This window comes from Sinocyclocheilus anshuiensis, unplaced genomic scaffold (genome assembly GCF_001515605.1).
Source record: "Sinocyclocheilus anshuiensis isolate Anshui unplaced genomic scaffold, SAMN03320099.WGS_v1.1 scaffold72, whole genome shotgun sequence".
Classification (NCBI taxonomy): domain Eukaryota; kingdom Metazoa; phylum Chordata; class Actinopteri; order Cypriniformes; family Cyprinidae; genus Sinocyclocheilus; species Sinocyclocheilus anshuiensis.
Window position 1 is genome coordinate 949,673 of NW_015554073.1, and position 17,489 is coordinate 967,161.

The 17,489-nt window shown below is 40.6% G+C and overlaps 2 protein-coding genes across 5 annotated transcripts in view; one reads left to right on the forward strand and one right to left on the reverse strand.

Moving 5' to 3' along the window:
• tdrd9 (tudor domain containing 9) overlaps window positions 1-13,250 on the forward strand; it is a 35,515-nt gene extending 22,265 nt beyond the window's left edge. The window contains exons 19-36 of the mRNA XM_016460777.1: window positions 672-716; window positions 992-1,045; window positions 1,127-1,243; window positions 6,606-6,713; window positions 7,008-7,108; window positions 7,901-8,074; window positions 8,150-8,261; window positions 8,393-8,608; window positions 8,723-8,812; window positions 9,764-10,021; window positions 10,675-10,842; window positions 10,951-11,021; window positions 11,115-11,224; window positions 11,617-11,713; window positions 11,965-12,103; window positions 12,258-12,376; window positions 12,473-12,545; window positions 12,633-13,250. Of these exons, the coding sequence (XP_016316263.1) occupies window positions 672-716; window positions 992-1,045; window positions 1,127-1,243; window positions 6,606-6,713; window positions 7,008-7,108; window positions 7,901-8,074; window positions 8,150-8,261; window positions 8,393-8,608; window positions 8,723-8,812; window positions 9,764-10,021; window positions 10,675-10,842; window positions 10,951-11,021; window positions 11,115-11,224; window positions 11,617-11,713; window positions 11,965-12,103; window positions 12,258-12,376; window positions 12,473-12,545; window positions 12,633-12,731 (2,151 nt within the window). The 3' untranslated portion in view covers window positions 12,732-13,250. The remainder of the gene's footprint in view (window positions 1-671; window positions 717-991; window positions 1,046-1,126; window positions 1,244-6,605; window positions 6,714-7,007; window positions 7,109-7,900; window positions 8,075-8,149; window positions 8,262-8,392; window positions 8,609-8,722; window positions 8,813-9,763; window positions 10,022-10,674; window positions 10,843-10,950; window positions 11,022-11,114; window positions 11,225-11,616; window positions 11,714-11,964; window positions 12,104-12,257; window positions 12,377-12,472; window positions 12,546-12,632) is intronic.
• A 696-nt stretch (window positions 13,251-13,946) lies between these two features.
• rtn1a (reticulon 1a) overlaps window positions 13,947-17,489 on the reverse strand; it is a 45,710-nt gene continuing 42,167 nt past the window's right edge. For all 4 annotated transcript variants that reach the window (XM_016460772.1, XM_016460771.1, XM_016460773.1 and 1 more), the window contains 6 exons: window positions 16,497-16,704; window positions 16,268-16,406; window positions 15,702-15,771; window positions 15,432-15,478; window positions 14,882-14,940; window positions 13,947-14,795 (listed from right to left, as the gene is read on the reverse strand). In XM_016460772.1, coding sequence (XP_016316258.1) covers window positions 14,756-14,795; window positions 14,882-14,940; window positions 15,432-15,478; window positions 15,702-15,771; window positions 16,268-16,406; window positions 16,497-16,704 — 563 coding nt within the window. In that variant the 3' untranslated portion in view covers window positions 13,947-14,755. The remainder of the gene's footprint in view (window positions 14,796-14,881; window positions 14,941-15,431; window positions 15,479-15,701; window positions 15,772-16,267; window positions 16,407-16,496; window positions 16,705-17,489) is intronic.

Here is a 17,489-nt window from a genome sequence, read left to right on the forward strand (position 1 = left end):
AGGGCGCGCGTATTCAAAAAAAAAAGAAACAAAGGCGTAGTTTGATGACGCCGCGACTGAGTGTGGAATCATGGGAGTTGTCGTCTTCATCCCCACAGCCGAAGCAATCCGACGGGACTCGGGCAGAAATCATGTTCATGGACAAGCTAATGTATTAAAGATTTATTAACATCGTAGTATGAAGCAGGGTGAGGCGGAAAGCGAAGGCCGAAGCGAAACGAGGCCGCTGAACGAGCGTGACGCACGGCTCGAAAGCAGTGGAGCTTTTATTATGCCACAGTCGACCGCTTCCGCTCCTTCCGGTCGTGTGTATGTGCGGAAAAAAAAGCAGCGCTGTTTTATCATACTAGATACATTTGAAAGTACACTTTAATCAATATTGAAGCGTCTTTGGTGTTTCCATGTTTTCTACAAAACAAAACTGGAAATCGAGGGTGTATGACTTCATTGGCAGGTGACACAATGACACTATGGACACGTCCCGTGTCACTAATTAAAATTGCTTATTTATCTGGATTTAAACATTATTTTGAAACATTTGGGATAATGTAAGTACACAAGTCAGCAAAATATATAACACTGTTCTAGTGGTTTTTGGATATTTTAATAAAAAAAATCTTACATATTGTGCCTTTAATTGGTCTGTTTTTGTTCTTTTTCTTGTTGTTCAGGCCTGGTACACATCTAGAGCTAAAGGAGAGCTCAGACACCCGAAGGTAAAAGCATATATATTGATCATATACATGAAGATGGGAAAGGAAACATTTTGGATTAAATACAAATGATACAAGGTTATTGCCCTCAAAAACCGCTAGATGGAGCCCTACTCAAGATATGTTTTTATATTTACCTTGACAACTGTCTTGAAGGCACTCAGGCTGCAATATGCTTAAAAACAATGCAGTGTGTACAAATATCAACAATTAAAGTATGAGACAAGAATGTGTCCTCTGTGCACACTCTTAACACCTTTGTTTTTTCCAAATATCAGGATGAACTGGAATGGGGCAAAGAGAACTGCATTCAGATCAAACGAATCAGAGAGGTAAATACAGTGTGCGCACATACAAAACATGCTCATTTTATACAACATTTGCAGTTTATGCCCATTGAATGTGTGTTACAGGTGGCAGAGCTCTTTGAGGATCTAAAGAAGAGAGTGTCCAGATTTAACATGCACATCAGCAGCTCCTCAAACCCCACAGACTACACCAGCTTGCACAAACAGAGATTCATCCTGCAGGTACACATACAAACAATAATACACTTCACTAAACTATTGGTTTTTAAGAAAGTAGTACTTTAAATCAGCAAGAATGCTTTAAATTGAACAAAGGTGACAGTAAAACCGATTGTTACAAAAAACTATTTCAAATAAATGTTCTTTTGAACTTTCTATTCATCAACTAGGGCTGTGCAAAAAATCGAATGCGATTTTCATGCGCATCTCGTCAGTAAAGCCGGTTCTGTGATTAGTAGTAAATCTCTGTATGGTAAATACCGCTCCATCTGAAAGCACATGCTGGAGATTTACTACTAATCACAGGATCATCAACTAATCCTGGAAAAATGGTTTAACAGTTTCCACACAAATATTGTAGAAATTGTTTAAATATTTATAATGACAATAAATGTTTCTTGAGCACCAAATCAGCGTATTAGAATCAAGTCACAGTTGATCGTCATGAGTCAAGTCAGGTCACAACTGATCGTCATGAGTCAAGTCAGGTCACAACTGATCGTCATGAGGCAAGTCAAGTCGCAGCTGATCTTCATGAGTCAAGTCTAGTCGCAGCTGTCTTCATGAGTCAAGTCAAGTCACAGTTGATCGTCATGAGTCAAGTCAAGTCACCGCTGATCTTCATGAGTCAAGTCAAGTCACCGCTGATCTTCATGAGTCAAGTCAAGTCACCGCTGATCTTCATGAGTCAAGTCAAGTCACCGCTGATCTTCATGAGTCAAGTCAAGTCACCGCTGATCTTCATGAGTCAAGTCAAGTCACCGCTGATCTTCATGAGTCAAGTCAAGTCACCGCTGATCTTCATGAGTCAAGTCAAGTCACCGCTGGGATCATCAACTAATCCTGGAAAAATGGTTTAACAGTTTCCACACAAATATTGTAGAAATTGTTTAAATATTTATAATGACAATAAATGTTTCTTGAGCACCAAATCAGCGTATTAGAATGATTTCTGAAGGGTCATGTTTTCATGATCTCCAGCTGGAGTGCCCATGAGCTCCTCTAGAGGGCACTCCATTCTGTACCTTGCCATTCACTCAGGACTCCATTTCCCATAATCCTTTGCCTGGACTCATCAATTGCATCACCTGTCTCTCATCCGATCTCATCATCAGTTCACAGCTGTCTCACATTAGGAGGACTGTAAGAATAGCGCACACACTCTCTGTCATCGCTGGTGATTAAATGTTTAGCCCTTCCGTGTTTTCTAGTTTCCATGTTCCTAAGTTTTGCCTTTCTCGTGTTTTGTTTCTTGGACTGTTCCCTTGTTTTTGATTGACTGCTGCCTGCCCTGATAGCCCGCTCACGTCAAGCCTGCCAAGCCAGAGCCCGCTCACGTCTCAGCTGATCTTCCTGAGTCAAGTCACGTCACAGCTGATCGTCATGAGTCAAGTCACGTCACAACTGATCTTCATGAGTCGTCCAGAGTCATGTCACGTCTCAGCTGTTCATCCAGAGTCACGTCGCATCACAGCTGATCATCCAGAGTCCTGTCACGTTCTGTCTGTTACACCCAGATTATCAGGGTCAGCCCTTCGGTATCCCAGTCTGGGATCCAGTGTGAGGGATGCACCGCTGATGTCTGCACGCACAGCTGGTATCCCCAAACCCACTCACTGTAACCCTCCTGTTCCTGAACTGATTCCCCTGTCTGAAACGCTTCCCATGATGGGGATCGCTTTTTGGTGTGTTTGGGCTGCATACACCATTACAGAACCTCCCGAGGTGGCGACTGATGCTGCAGAACCTCCTGAGGTAGTGGTGCTTGCTGCTGTGTTCCCCGAAGCGATACCCTCCGAGGCGGCGGCGCTCGCTTTGGCTCCTGGGACGGTGGTGGCTCCCAGCAATACACCTTCAGTCTGTCCTGTCTCGGTCAAGGGGACCGTTGCTGAACTCTGTACCTGTCCTGTTAAGGAGAATGTTAATGATATCTCCCTGTTTCCTGCTGGTATTGCTGTAGAACCTCCAGAGGTGGCGGCATCCGCTGCAGAACCTCCAGAGGTGTCAGTAGTATCCACTTTTATCTATTGAGGAGTATGTTCACCGGTTCTGTGAGTTGTCATATCAAGTACCGCTTTATGATGAAGTTTTGTTTAAGGACTTGTTCCATTTTGGACTCTGTGAACCAACTAAATCATTGTTACTTGGAGAAGAGTTTAACGGTAGTTTGAGGGACAGTATGGACGATGCTCTCTTGTTATGTGGTTCTCCTTTCACTGTGGGAGAGGCAGAGGACTTTAAAGCCCCAGAGACTTTTCATAAAATGGCCACCAGCACAGAGACATTTCATAAAATGGCCACCAGCCCAGAGACTGTTAACAAGATGACTGCCAGCCCAAAGTCTCTCCACAAAATGGCTGCCAGCCTGGAGGCTGTTCACAAAATGGCCACCGCTCCTGAGTGTCGTCCCGTCATGGCTGCCATTCCAGAGCCTGCTCACGTCAAGCCTGCCAAGCCAGAGCCTGCTCACGTCAAGCCTGCCAAGCCAGAGCCTGCTCACGTCAAGCCTGCCAAGCCAGAGCCTGCTCACGTCAAGCCTGCCAAGCCAGAGCCTGCTCACGTCAAGCCTGCCAAGCCAGAGCCTGCTCACGTCAAGCCTGCCAAGCCAGAGCCTGCTCACGTCAAGCCTGCCAAGCCAGAGCCTGCTCACGTCAAGCCTGCCAAGCCAGAGCCTGCTCACGTCAAGCCTGCCAAGCCAGAGGCTATGGAGGCCGTCTGCGAACTCTCTGCCTGTCCTGTCACGGCTATGGAGGCCTTCTGTGAACTCTCTGCCTGTACTGTCAAGGCTACGGAGGCCACTTATGAACTTTTATCCTGCTCTGAACCGGCCGAGGGAACTGTCGGCCAGTCTTGTTACGGCCGCTGAGGCCATTATTAACCTCTCTGTGCTCTATGTTCCAGTTCTGCCTGATCCGCCTTGGTGGTATCCTGCACCATCAGCTCCACCCTGGTGGTCTTCTGCTCCGCCTGCTCAGCCATGGTGGTCCTTAGCTCTGCTCTGGTGGTCTTCAGCTCTGCCCTGGCTCCCTGCTCTGTCGGCTACACCCTGGCACTCTGCTCTGCCCTGGCTCTCTGTTCCACTGGTTCTGCCTTGGCTTACTGCTCCGCCCTGGCTCCCTGCTCCGCCGGCTTCGCCCTGGCTCTCTGCTCCGATGACTCCGCCTTGGCCCTCTGCTCTGCCAGTTCCACCTTGGCTCTCCGCTCCGCCGGCTCTGTCTCAGTCCCCTGTTCCTCTCCTTCCTCATGGACCTGGCCCTTGATCTGTGATTAGTAGTAAATCTCTGTATAGTAAATGCCGCTCCATCTGAAAGCACATGCTGGAGATTTACTACTAATCACAGGATCATCAACTAATCCTGGAAAAATGGTTTAACAGTTTCCACAAAAATATTGTAGAAATTGTTTAAATATTTATAATGACAAATGTTTCTTGAGCACCAAATCAGCGTATTAGAATGATTTCTGAAGGATCATGTTGTCATGATCTCCAGCTGGAGTGCCCATGAGCTCCTCTAGAGGGCACTCCATTCTGTACCTTGCCATTCACTCAGGACTCCATTTCCCATAATCCTTTGCCCAGACTCATCAAGTGCATCACCTGTCTCTCATCAGATCTCATCATCAGTTCACAGCTGTCTCACATTAGTAGGACTATAAGAATAGCACACACACTCTGTCATCGCTGGTGATTGAATGTTGTATAGCTCTTCTGTGGTTTCTAAGTTTCCGTGTTTCTCTGTTTCCTTGCCTTCGTGTTTTGATCCCTGGACTGTTTTCTTGTTTATGATTGTTTTGCTGCCTGCCCTGACCATTGCCTGATTATCTGGATTACTCTTTTGCCTTGCCACTGCCAACGTTGTTTGCTATTGTTGACCATGCCTGTTTGACTACGCTCTTATTAAAGCCTTGCATTTAGATCCCCACTTTGTCGTCACGCCTCCCTCGTTACAATAACAGATGACACAATTTAATTTTGTGGTGCCTCTAATTAAGTGATAAAATGCAGTTGCATGTTGTACAAAATAATTATCACCACTACTCATTTGCACCAATAAAACGTTCAACTCTTTGTTTTACTACCAAATTATATTAAATATCTAACTATTATTAAAATGTAACATACATTGGCAAGGTTTCCGTGACCTCTTGCGAGATCTCGGCAAAAAGACTCACGATTTATTTCCACAACATGATGCATGATGGGATACACTAAGCCCGCTCTGGAGAGGTTTTCGAGATTTTTGATTTTTTTTGAGAGTGTGGATTTAGTGTGTACTTTGGCGTTAATAAGACCTGGGACAATCTTGCATAATTACTTCCTGTCGCGCCACCACGCTCTCAAGTTGCCAAGACCGCAAGTGTTGGTATTTGGACAAGGGGATTGATGCTAGTATTTAAAGGTGCACTAAGCAATATTTGAAAATTTTGCTGCCTATCAGCAGTAAGGGGCGTGTCTAGTGATGATCGGGAGAAGAGAGCGCTCAGTGAGTGCACAGGATGGATATTAGCAGATCGACTTTAGATAGCGAGAGATGGCAGATAAAAAAAAAGAGGAAAATTTCGGGAGGAACAAAACATTAAATAGAAGGGTTACGGTCAGGCAAGAGGTAGGACCCGTGTAAATATTGGAGTGTTGAACGTCATCTTCCACGTGAAACAAAGCTAAACCATTCAGCACACATTACTACCAAACACATTCGACCTGAATTACAATAGTAACACACATCACTTTCACTTCATCAGTTCACAGCTGTCTCACATTAGGAGGACTGTAAGAATAGCACACACTCTGTCATCGCTGGTGATTAAATGTTTAGCCCTTCCGTGTTTTTTAGTTTCCATGTTCCTAAGTTTTGCCTTTCTCGTGTTTTGACCTTGGACTGTTTATTGGATTGCTCTTTTGTCTCGCCCTGGATTGTACCTGTTTCGTTACACATGTGAAGACTGGAGTATTGGCTGCTGAAAATGCAGTTTTGCGATCACTGGAATAAACGACAGATATAAAATATATTAAAATAGAAAACTGTAATTGTAAATTGCAGATATAATTCACAATGTAACCATTCTTACTGTACTTTTGATCAAATAAATATAGCCTTGGTGAGCATAAGAGACTTGTTTCAAAAACATCAAAACAATCTTACCGACCCCAAATGGTACTAGATGTGTGTGTGTGTGTGTGTGTGTGTGTGAGTGTGTGAGAGATTACAGACTTGTTTCAAAAACATCAAAACAATCTTACCGACCCCAAATGGTACTAGATGTGTGGTACTAGATGTGTGTGTGTGTGTGTGTGTGTGTGTGAGTGTGTGAGAGATTACACGGAATGTGATCCGTTTATACTTTCTTTGTCTTTCTGGATTAGGGAGCCATTGCGGGTGCATTCTTCCCAAACTATTTCTCTCAGGGAGAGATTGATGAGCAGCTGGCATCTAAGGAACTTTCTGGAAACGATCCAAAGACCACCATTATGGTACCAGTGTCTCCAGTTACAAAAGTCTGTCAAAAAACTACTGTCATTGTGGAGCAATAGTTTGAAATGAATTTTGTGGAGCAATTTGGATTTAAAAAATTTTTTTATAGCTAGCTAGATGAATAACACAACTGGTTTAATGCAACAGATTTTGAAGGTAACTTTAAGGTAGTAACATTTTAAGGCGCCCCTTTTAGAACCAGAACTGGTACCTCAGACGTGCAATGAATTGACCAATTATTTGTGTACTTGTGTAGATTATGTCTCTGGCCTAATGCCTTTTCTCTCTCTCAGATTAGGAATTTGCCTCCATTTGCATTCCTGTGCTATAAGCAGCTGCAGTCACTGTTCCGTCAATGTGGACAGGTCAAATCAATCTGTTTCGATGGATCCAGGTAACTTGCATAAACACATGTAAGAAATTTGTATGAAAGTCTGTTTTCGCCACAGAATAATTAAAAAACGTTTAACTTTTTATTTTGTAATTCTGAATTTATATCATAATATAATTTCAATTTTGACTTAACATTTTAAAATTCAGATTTTTTTTTCCTGGAACATCAAGTTTATCTTGCAGTTCAGTCTTTCTTTTGCATATCACTAAGTTGTCTGGCAGAGATAAGGCAAATGATAACATTGCAATTCAAGACTAGTGGAGTGATGATTTGTTATTGATATAATATTGTTTGCCAAAGAAATCACTTGGGTGCATTGGGCGTGCAATATTGTAATATGTGATATCATATCACTTTGGTGCATTGGGCGTGCGATATTGTAATATGTGATATCATGCCTTAATAGGAATGTGAAATGGAATATTCCAAAGCATTTCTTGAACTAAATATGCATTTTGTAATACAAACAAGTCCTTTCATCAACAAAATTAGGTGCCTCTTAAAAGAGATACTGTATATACTTTTATCAAAATAAAGATTTCTTAGAGAAAAAAAAGTCAGTGTTGCAAAATATTAACTCAGAGTTGTAAGATATACAGTATACTCGAAATTGCGAGCAATAAAGTCAGATTTGTGTAATAAACTTGCAATTTTAAGTCAGAATTATGAGATGTTTACTTGCAATTCTGAGGGAAAAAAAAGTCAGAATTGTGAGGAGAGAACTCAAATTACAAGATGTAAACTCAGGATTATGAGAAAAAAACGTTGCAAATTTTTTTTTATTTTTTGCAGAGCGTATGTGGTGTTTTATCGCTCTTGTGTGAGGGAGACAGGCGTATTACCTGAGGTCTTGTTGGCACTGCTGCGAGCACGGCAAACTCCAGCGCTCCAGCTGCAGGTGCACCACGCAGACGAGGTGGAGGCCCACGCTAAAGGAAAGCCCATCGCACACCTACGATACACAAGGTAGCCGCAAGTCCACAATACACACAGACCTTATCAAAGACACATGAAGTTTTCAAACAAAAACCTCTCTTTCAGGGTTAATGTGGATGTTCAGAGCCATGCTGTGTCTCCTGTTGGAGTTCTGAGCAGCACTGTAAATCCAGAGAAACTTCCATCCAGCAGGGATTTTATCATTAACATCACAGAGGTGAAGACTAACTTCATTTTGTTTTTAAAAGATTTTAAAGGCTTTTAGAGAAATGTGGCCTAATTATGACCCATTCTTGGTTCATCTTTGTGAGCAGTGTGCAGGTCATTAATGTGTATAATTGTTTGTAGGTGATCGATGTAGGCCATTTTTGGGGCTTTCGGACAGATGAGAGCAGCGTAGAGAAACAGTGTCAGTTAACAGCAGCCCTAAACATAAGAGATCTGAGACCTGTATCGGTCTCTCTCTATCCAAACCTGCTGTGTGTGGCCCCCTTCAAAGATGGACAGCAAATGGCCAAATACTATAGAGCCAAAGTACTGCACATCCTTGGCAGCAATGTAGAGGTACATGCCACACACACACGTATGCACGCTCACAATGTTCCAATGCAGAACAAAACACGAAGTCATATCTATAACTATTGCTCTATATGAATATACATGTATATATGTGTGCAGGTGTTTTTTGTGGATTTTGGTAACACCTCTGTGGTCCCGTGCAGCAGTCTGAGAGAGCTCCCATCTGACCTCATGACTCCTCCCTTTCAAGTACGTATTTCCCCCCCAGATTTTTACATTTTAAAAAGAAAAAGTTTTCTTTATTAAGGCTCAGCAATATAGCAAAAAAATAACATTTTGAAATTTAGAATTTTACCCAAACAGCCATTGTACAGGGCTCTAGACTGTGACAATTTTTTGAGAATGTGCGAGTCAAAACTTGATGTGGTCGCATTTGTGCGAGTGCATGGTCTGCACTGCTCCAAAGTGTCTGCTCCGTGCTGCAGAGCTGCGGCACATTGTAGCAGGACTCAGATTTCAATGATCACGTGAAGAGAGGTGCTTTCAGTGCGAGCGCTTCAGGTGTAGAGCCTGGTTTATACTTGCCGCGTCAGCACGAGCGCGAAGGTAAGTAAAAATTACGCTAATATTGAGGAAATTATGGCAGACGGAGGATTTGGTTTTCACACTAAAATAAAGTAAAAGACCACCGCTTAAACCAGCAAAAAAAAAAAAGTGACCAAATGATGTGCTCGTGTGACTAACTGAGAAAGCTAGTTGCAAAAGAGCGACCAGTGGGAAGAATGAGTCTAGAGCCCTGTTGTAGTTAAGTAGATTCAGTATGGTTCCTGTAAAAGGTTAAATAAAATTAAAAATCTGGTATGTATAGATAGATTGTTCCACAATCATTGTTATAATTGTGGGGTAGAATTAAAACAATTATTAAAACTTTAATTATAGTTATTGTCCTTGGTGTGACTGGGCCGTTAGTCTTAACACTCAAATATTCGCTTAAAAAATGAATCCTTGGCAGACGTGTTTTGGCAAATTACTGTCCAAATAAAACATTCATTAGAATTATTGCAGTATCCGTGAAGCTGCTTACATTTGTCGCCAACAGAGTCATTGTGAATATATGGTATATCTCTCAGCTCTCTATTACAGCTGGATTTTCTATGGATTTCAATGAGCCATAATCTGTACCTGCATGTTTCATTGCAGGCACAGGAGTTTTGCATCGCAGGCATGGGTCCGTCTGCACATTCGTTGATTCTGGGCGGTCGTTGGAGCAGCCGGGCACGTAACCGTTTTAAGACGCTCACGAGCAGCCGCTCTGCCATTGTGTCCCTTTACTCCATTCTGCATGGCGTCATGCGTGTCGACCTGCACATCTCTACGGAGGCGGGTGATGTCAGTGTGGCGGACCTTCTGGTGCAGGAGGGATACGCCTGTCACGTACCTGAAAGCTTTGAGAGTCAGGTAACCATGCCACCACCACAGTAATGTCCACCTGACAAGTTTTCTTTAATTAATTTTAATTCAGTTTTTAACATTTTATAGTCCTCTTTTGCCTGGCATCAATGAATAACTCCTGAAATATGTACTAAAATATTTCTGCTTTAAGTTTAAAATTATTTATGGTTCATTAAACGAAGCATGAAAGCTTTTTCTTACTTTACTTCCAGTTTGTGTGTTTTTCGCTCAGTTTTTATCTCGCAATTGCAAGTTATTCATAATTGTGAGTTTACATGTCACAGTTCACACTTTTTTTTTCTCCAGATTGCATGTTTATTTCTCACAAATCTCTTTTCTCATAATTGCGAGTTTATATTTTGCAATGGCAAGTTTTAAATTGGTAATTATGAGTTCACTTCTTACAGTTCTGACTTTTTTCTCTAAATTGTGAGTACATCTCACAGTTCAGACTTTTAGCCTAAGAACTGTGATTTTATATCTCACAATTCTGACTTGTATTTTTTTTTCTTCAGAATTTTGAGTTTATATCTCAACCTTGGTGGAATCAAGTCCCCATAGATAAGAGAAAATATTTTAACATTTGCAAGTCTATTAAAACATCCTGAACTGAAATCAGCCAGGTCACTGTTTATGCTTCTCTTTTTGTGTATTTGCAGCAGTCCCATGATGTGCTGATATCTCTGTATGAGGACATGGCCAGTGGCAGATTCACCCCTAGTTCTACTAGTGGTTCCTTGAACAGCAGGATGGAGGAAGACAAGCTGCTCATCAACGAGCTCCTTCAGCACTTTTGTGCCTCTAGCAGCAGTGCCCCCAAGTGCAAGGTGCTGGCATAGCAGCCCTGTAATCGCCTAAAATCAAACTGCTGTTTAAACTGTGGTGTGTATTTTCTGTGGGTCTTAGGCTAAAGGTTCTGTTCTGTCACCCTGCAGGCTTTAGTTTATGGTCCCAGCAGCCCACATAAGGTCAGCTTTCACAGCATGAGCAGGATCAGCAACTTCAGGTAAAACCTGCCTGTCCATTTCACAGAAAGTTACACAAGTTGCATCCCAGGAAAGGATGGTAGTAATTGTTGTGGTTTTGTTTTTGTTTGCAGGGCTGTTGGCATTGAGAGGGACGGTATTAACTCTGTAATGGTGAATGAAAGTCCACAGAACTGGCATGAGAGGATGTTGGTGGCTGCAACTGTGTCTCTCAGCGCATCAGGTGTGCACACAATCACATAACAATTGGTTGGGTTTGTCATAGTAAACGTAATGTACACTACCATTCAAAAGATTGGGGTTAGTAAGATTTTTGTTTTTGAAAATTAACTTTTATTCAGCAAGGATGCATCAAATTCAGGAAATATGATAATAGGAAAAGTACTGAAAACTGGAGTAATGGCTGATGAAAATTCAGCTTTGCCATCACAGAAATAAATTACATTTTAAAATATGCCTATAATTTAATTAGTTTAATTTTATTCATTTATTGTTATATCAGTGGATAATTTTAAGTTACCCCAGCTGGTAAGTTTAGTGGTAATTTGGTAGCTGCACTAAATTTCATGTCTTTTTTTTTTTTTTGTCTAATTCATGATTCAATTCATGGTACAGGTTCTCGTGTCTTGCTGAAGGAAACATCTCTGATGCCTCATATCCCCGGCCTTCCCTCCATTGTTACTATGCTCTTCACCCCTGTCATGGAACTGCGGTAACAGTCACCATAAAAACACTCACTCGCGTTGATTTCTCACATCATTCTTTAAAGAAAAAAATCGATTTGTGTTTGAGGGGATGATGTTCATTCAAACTTACCAAGTGCAAATTTTCACAACAAGATGCCCAAACTACCAATGCAAATTGCAACCCACAATTGTTTATCGTCATAACTATCCTTTATCGCATAATATGAACATTTGAATGTGTGCGCTGAGTTTAATTACACGGAGATATACTCTGCAGTACTAATGAGGACCGGACCGGTTTTACTGGTGCTCTGTGCGGGCTGGGCTGGAACTCCGTTTCCCAAAATGCAATGCTGCCTGAACATGACATTGAGCTTGCCTTTGATGTCAAGTTTGATTTTGAGGACATCACAGAGGTATGTTTTGGTGTGTATGTGTGATATTATGCATTCAGAGGTCAGTTTTGCATGTCAGGCTTTACCTGTATAAGTAAGCAGGCTCTTAGCTAGAGTAGGTTGCAAAATAAAATGTCTAGATTATGCCGTTTTAACAAATGATGTGTATGTGTAGATAAATGCTTTGAGAGGCACAGTGAACAAGCTGGTGTGTGACGGACCAAATGGCCTGACAAACCTGAATCCTGACAAGATCAGCAGCCTTCAGGAGGAGGCCCGGGAACGACTTGTTGGGTACTCGATCACCATCCACCCTCCTCCGGAGACATTTGAGAGTCTCCATGACATGGGAATACTAACCTAGAAATATCTGTGATTCTTTCTCTTTAGACTGTTTATTAAAAACCCTCCCAGACCAGAGTGTACACCTGTGTACTATGAGAAATTCAAGAAATGGAACCAGGTATAAATCATCCATTCCTAAAGTCTTTATTTCCTAAAGCTCTTATTAGAATGAGTTCATTGGGTTCTTCGCCATGTGTGTCATCAGGTGGATCGCTCCCAGCAGATGGAGCTGCAGGAGAAGGATGATGGGAAATCCAAAGGTGTGCTATTTCAGCTGCATCCAATCACCTTACTGAACATGTGAGGAGCATCATACACAAGAGAATCTAGAGTCTCCTAGTATTGCAAAAGAGATATTGTGGGGTTTTCAGTTTTAGAAGAAAGTAGATGATCTAAAAGCTTGAATGTTACTTCTATTAAATGTGCAGTATTTTTGTTTTGCCAGTAATTTTTGTTACTTGAGAAAAAAATTCATTTGCACAATTCAGGGTTCATCCATCTTTTTTGGAAAAATATTATTTGACTGCACTTTTTGGTTCTTAAGAAACTTGCTGCTAATTTTGATGTTCTGTTTTAAAACAATGTCTGTTTTAATTTAGCTGTAAGCTGAGTTGACTGTTGTTGCTGTAGTTGAATGTGTACAGTAAATAATTTGTTCAAATTCCTGGACTTTTTTTTTTTTTTCTCAAGGTAAAGATTTTATTTTTCAGAAATTACTTTGCTGTCTCTACCCAGGTTGAAAGCTCAATTATGAGTAGGTCACCAATTAGCACTATATTCCAAGCCGTCTGAAACTGTACGATAGCTTTATGTAAGGAACAGGAAAAAAAATTGTGTATGTATAAAAAAAAAATATATATATATAAAGTTATATGCTTATAATATTTCCCTCCACTTTTATTTCTTTAATCTTACTACTTTTAATAGTCAGTACTAAATTGAAATTCACCCCATCACTCTTATAAATTCATGTTATTGACCTGAATGATGCATACATGTTATTTTTGTAAAACATTTTGACCTTAATTTTTAATCAAAATACCATAAATTTCCATTGAAACGACAAGACATCTCTCTGGTAGCATATATTGGGCTTCTTCAATCATTTAGTCCGCTTAAACCCACCCCTTTGTTACAACTGTCTGCAAGCTCGCATTTAAATCTGCATCCACCCAGTTAACAACCAATAAATAGAACCAAGTCTCAAGGTCCTTACACACAGAGTTCGAAATTTTCGTATGCGTTTTTCTTTCTTTCTTTCTTTCGTATTCGTCATCCTTTGCTATCAAAATGCTTGTTACGGATGCGAAAATGCAGAAAATCGAACCTGGACCGAATTTTTTTTATGACGGACGAAAGTTTCGGAGGCAGTGTGTAAACGTGATTGACAACGTGGGGTCGTATTTATTTTTTAACGTGCAAAAATTTCGGACTCAGTGTGCAAAGACCTTTACTTTGTCCCATGATGACCGTCTCATTCATAGTTAATTTGCTATGAATCACAAAACACAAACCCTCCTACATTAAGGAACATTTATTTTTTCCCATTCATTAATTAAATACAGAGTGCAAATAGTTAAAGACTTTAAAATAATTGAACACTGAACATCGTACAAAGTTGGACAGAGTTTAGTACAGCTGGAGCTCTGCAGTCTGACAATCAGGTGCCCTAGAGAAGGACCACAAAGCTTGTCTTTAAACACCTACATGTATCCCTACCGTTCTGCAAAAAATTACAGTTACACATTTAGTAATAACTTCAAATTATCATTGTGCTCGAATACACAGAAAAGAACAAAAAAAAAATCCACAATTCAACTCGCTATTAAGTATGTCTGTACACAGAGCCACTCTACCAGTGACGGTGAATTGAAGCGATTAATTGACATGGCAGCAGAAGATTATATGACAGGCATGATTTTCATTTTCGTGTCACATTTTACAGCAGGAAATATGCACTGCAAAATAAAGCAGAGAGGAAGAGCACTGCAGAGATAGCAAATATTTACTCAAGACTGGACTTCATGCACTTAAATCAGAAGCAATGGAAGAGAGAAGCACTGTGTGTGTCCCTCTGGTGTATCTATAGCTCTACAATCGCCCACAAGGTGTCATTTATGTGAATCAGTGTTAGTTACTTATGCAGGGGTTCACCTGTGACTGGCAACAGTGGGAGTGGGGGGGTTATTGGTGCCGTTAACTAACTGGATGTTTTTTTTTATTATTCTTTGAGGTGACTTTGGCCTTCTGTGTAGTTGGGATCCTTCAGTGCTGGCAAAGTTGTAGATTTTACTGGCTATAGTGTTTATTTATACAGAAGCGAAGAGTTTATTCCTTCTTTTTGGCCCCAGGAACCTTTTCTCTAATCCTGAAAAGCAAACGGAAAATTAGGCAGGTTAATTATAAGTAAAAAAATAAATAATAGAATTTCAATAATATTTATACAGAACTCACTTTCCCATTATCGAGTTAACCTGGGTGCGCACCAGTCCTAAGTACTGATCAATCTGTGTCTGAAAGGGAGAAAAAGAGTGTGAGGATTCACCATACACAATATGGATGTCAAAAGAATTGATACTAAAACAAAAACAACTACACCAAAAGAAAATAATTCGCTATGGAAGCTTGTTTCTGCCCCAAAAAAATCAGATATAATTACCTTTTTATTTTGTGGCAGAATAAAAATTTTTTTTTTTTATCCAGTGGCGGAAACAAGTTTCCATAATTCACTACTTTGTTTCGTTTTTTTACTAACTGTACTTGAATAATTTATTGGATTGTTTACTTGATTCCGAAATATAGGAATAACTTCAAAATGAAAGTTTTAATTTATTGTAGCTTTTTTTTAAAATAAAGTTGAATGTTTAATAGCATATTATCACTCAAAATTGATATTGAGTATCATGAAATTTCACTGTTACAGGAATCAATATCCTAAGTTCTGATATTGTGGCAAAACATGGACCCTAAAAAAAGATAGTTGTGGGGAATGGGAAAACATTACCTGGTACTTCTCGTAAACCAGTGGCATGGTAAACATGGAAACCACCGCTAAAGAGAGAAAGACCAACGAGAGATACAGTCAGGACAACTGAGCAGCGCTCCCAGAATGCTGTGTGATATCACTTGATTACAGTTTGAGGTTATAACACCCTGTATATTTGATCAAATAAATGCAGCCTTGGCAAGCCTAAGTGACTCTTTTACAAAACATTTTAAAATCTTACCAACCCTAAACTTTTAAATGGTAGTGTGTGTTTGGCTGTTTTCTTACCCAGAATCAACAGGGTCAGGCCATTAAACAGAGCTCCAACATAGGTCAACAACCACATCAACACTGCAAACTAAACACACACATATAATGTCAAATTATCTTCACAGCTTTTAAATCTTTTAAATGAACACTCAGTAACTCTTCCCACTGTCTAACAAAATTAACAGCACTTGCATATCTTTAAAATGATGTGAACCTACATGAGATGAAGACTGCAGTCATATTACTAGCCTAAAACTGCTGCTTAATTCTACATTGGGTGGGCGCCACTCATGGTTTAAAATCACATGAGCCGAATGCAACCTCAAAAATGATTGGCCACTTTTGGTTCCAAAATGTGCCTGCAAATAGTTATTTCCTGTAACTGAAATCTTTTGTGTAATAATACTCCATGCCAATAGGTTTCAAGACTACTGTTCAACCAGTGAAACAGAATTAGAGAGTGCACCTTTAATACTAAAGGTTATCACGAGTTTGGCTTTCACATTGAAATTGCAGAAGTATCACAGAAAATTAGGGAATGAAATACTCAGGAATGGAATGTTCATCAGCTAGCATGTTTTCACCTTTATGGAATCGACCAGATCCTGAACCAGGAACAGCCTGCGAAGCTCCTTCATGGTGGAGTTGATGTACAGCTGGGTCTTATCCACATACTTACTGATCTGATCTGCAGACAGAGCGATCTCCACCTCCAGATAAGCCCTGAAAAGAGAGAAGCCATGAGAGTGAATGAACAGATTCATTGCTCAATACGTACAGAGGTGAAAGACACAAACTGAGTGTAGGACTAACTTTAAGGGGTGGCCCTCATCGGTTTTTTGCACTGCCTGCAGGACTGATTTGTAGACTCGGAAACTGATGGTGGCGGAGAGGACAGCCAGAGCGAGGTACGCTATGACACTCACCACGCTGAACTGGGTTAAAGAGAACAGCAGCAGCAACAGGCTGCCGAACACCAGCCCGGACTGCTTCATATCCCGCCAATGTAACAGATCTACCACTGAAGAGGGGGAGAAAAACAAGTAGAAGTGTGATCAGAACAAGAACCATGTCAGTTCTTATGTACGTTTGTGCACACATTTTACAGTGAGAAATTACAGCATGAACCTGATTGGTCAGCATCAGATCTGCACAATCACAGGTTGCAAGTCTCTCTACACTTGTTCTATTTTATTTGCTCTGTAAAACATTATTCACGTAGCCGTCACAATTGAGCAGCTGTTTAGTATTTGTTACACTTATTATGTAATAGCCATTTACTCATCACTACTAAAAGAAGGTCTCATTCACTATATGTGTACATGAAATATGACATTCCTGAAGAATCAACCTTTATTTCAATAGCACTTTATACAATATAGATTGTGTCAAAGTGGCTTCACAGAGATAAACAGGAAATAACAGAAGCAATTATGAAAACTCTGCTAAGGAGATTTAGGTTCTGCTGTAAAGCAGCTCTCAAAGACAATAGTGTGTTAGTTCGGATCAGTAAGTGTGAAGTTAATCGATCAGCTATAGGCAGCAATGTTATTCATCTCAAATCAGTTCAGTGTTGATTTAATTTAAGTTTAATACCAGTGTCAGTGTTGCAAGATGTGATTCAGCTATAAAGCAGCTCTACAGAAAAATAATGCCGCTATCCAGCTTAATTCAGTTCAAGTTTTGGCAGTCAGTGTGATCATATAGATAAACTACTTAAAGGGGTCATATGATGCGATTTAAATTTTTCCTTTCTCTTTGGAGTGTTACAAGCTCTTGGTGCATAAAGAAGATCTGTAAACATCA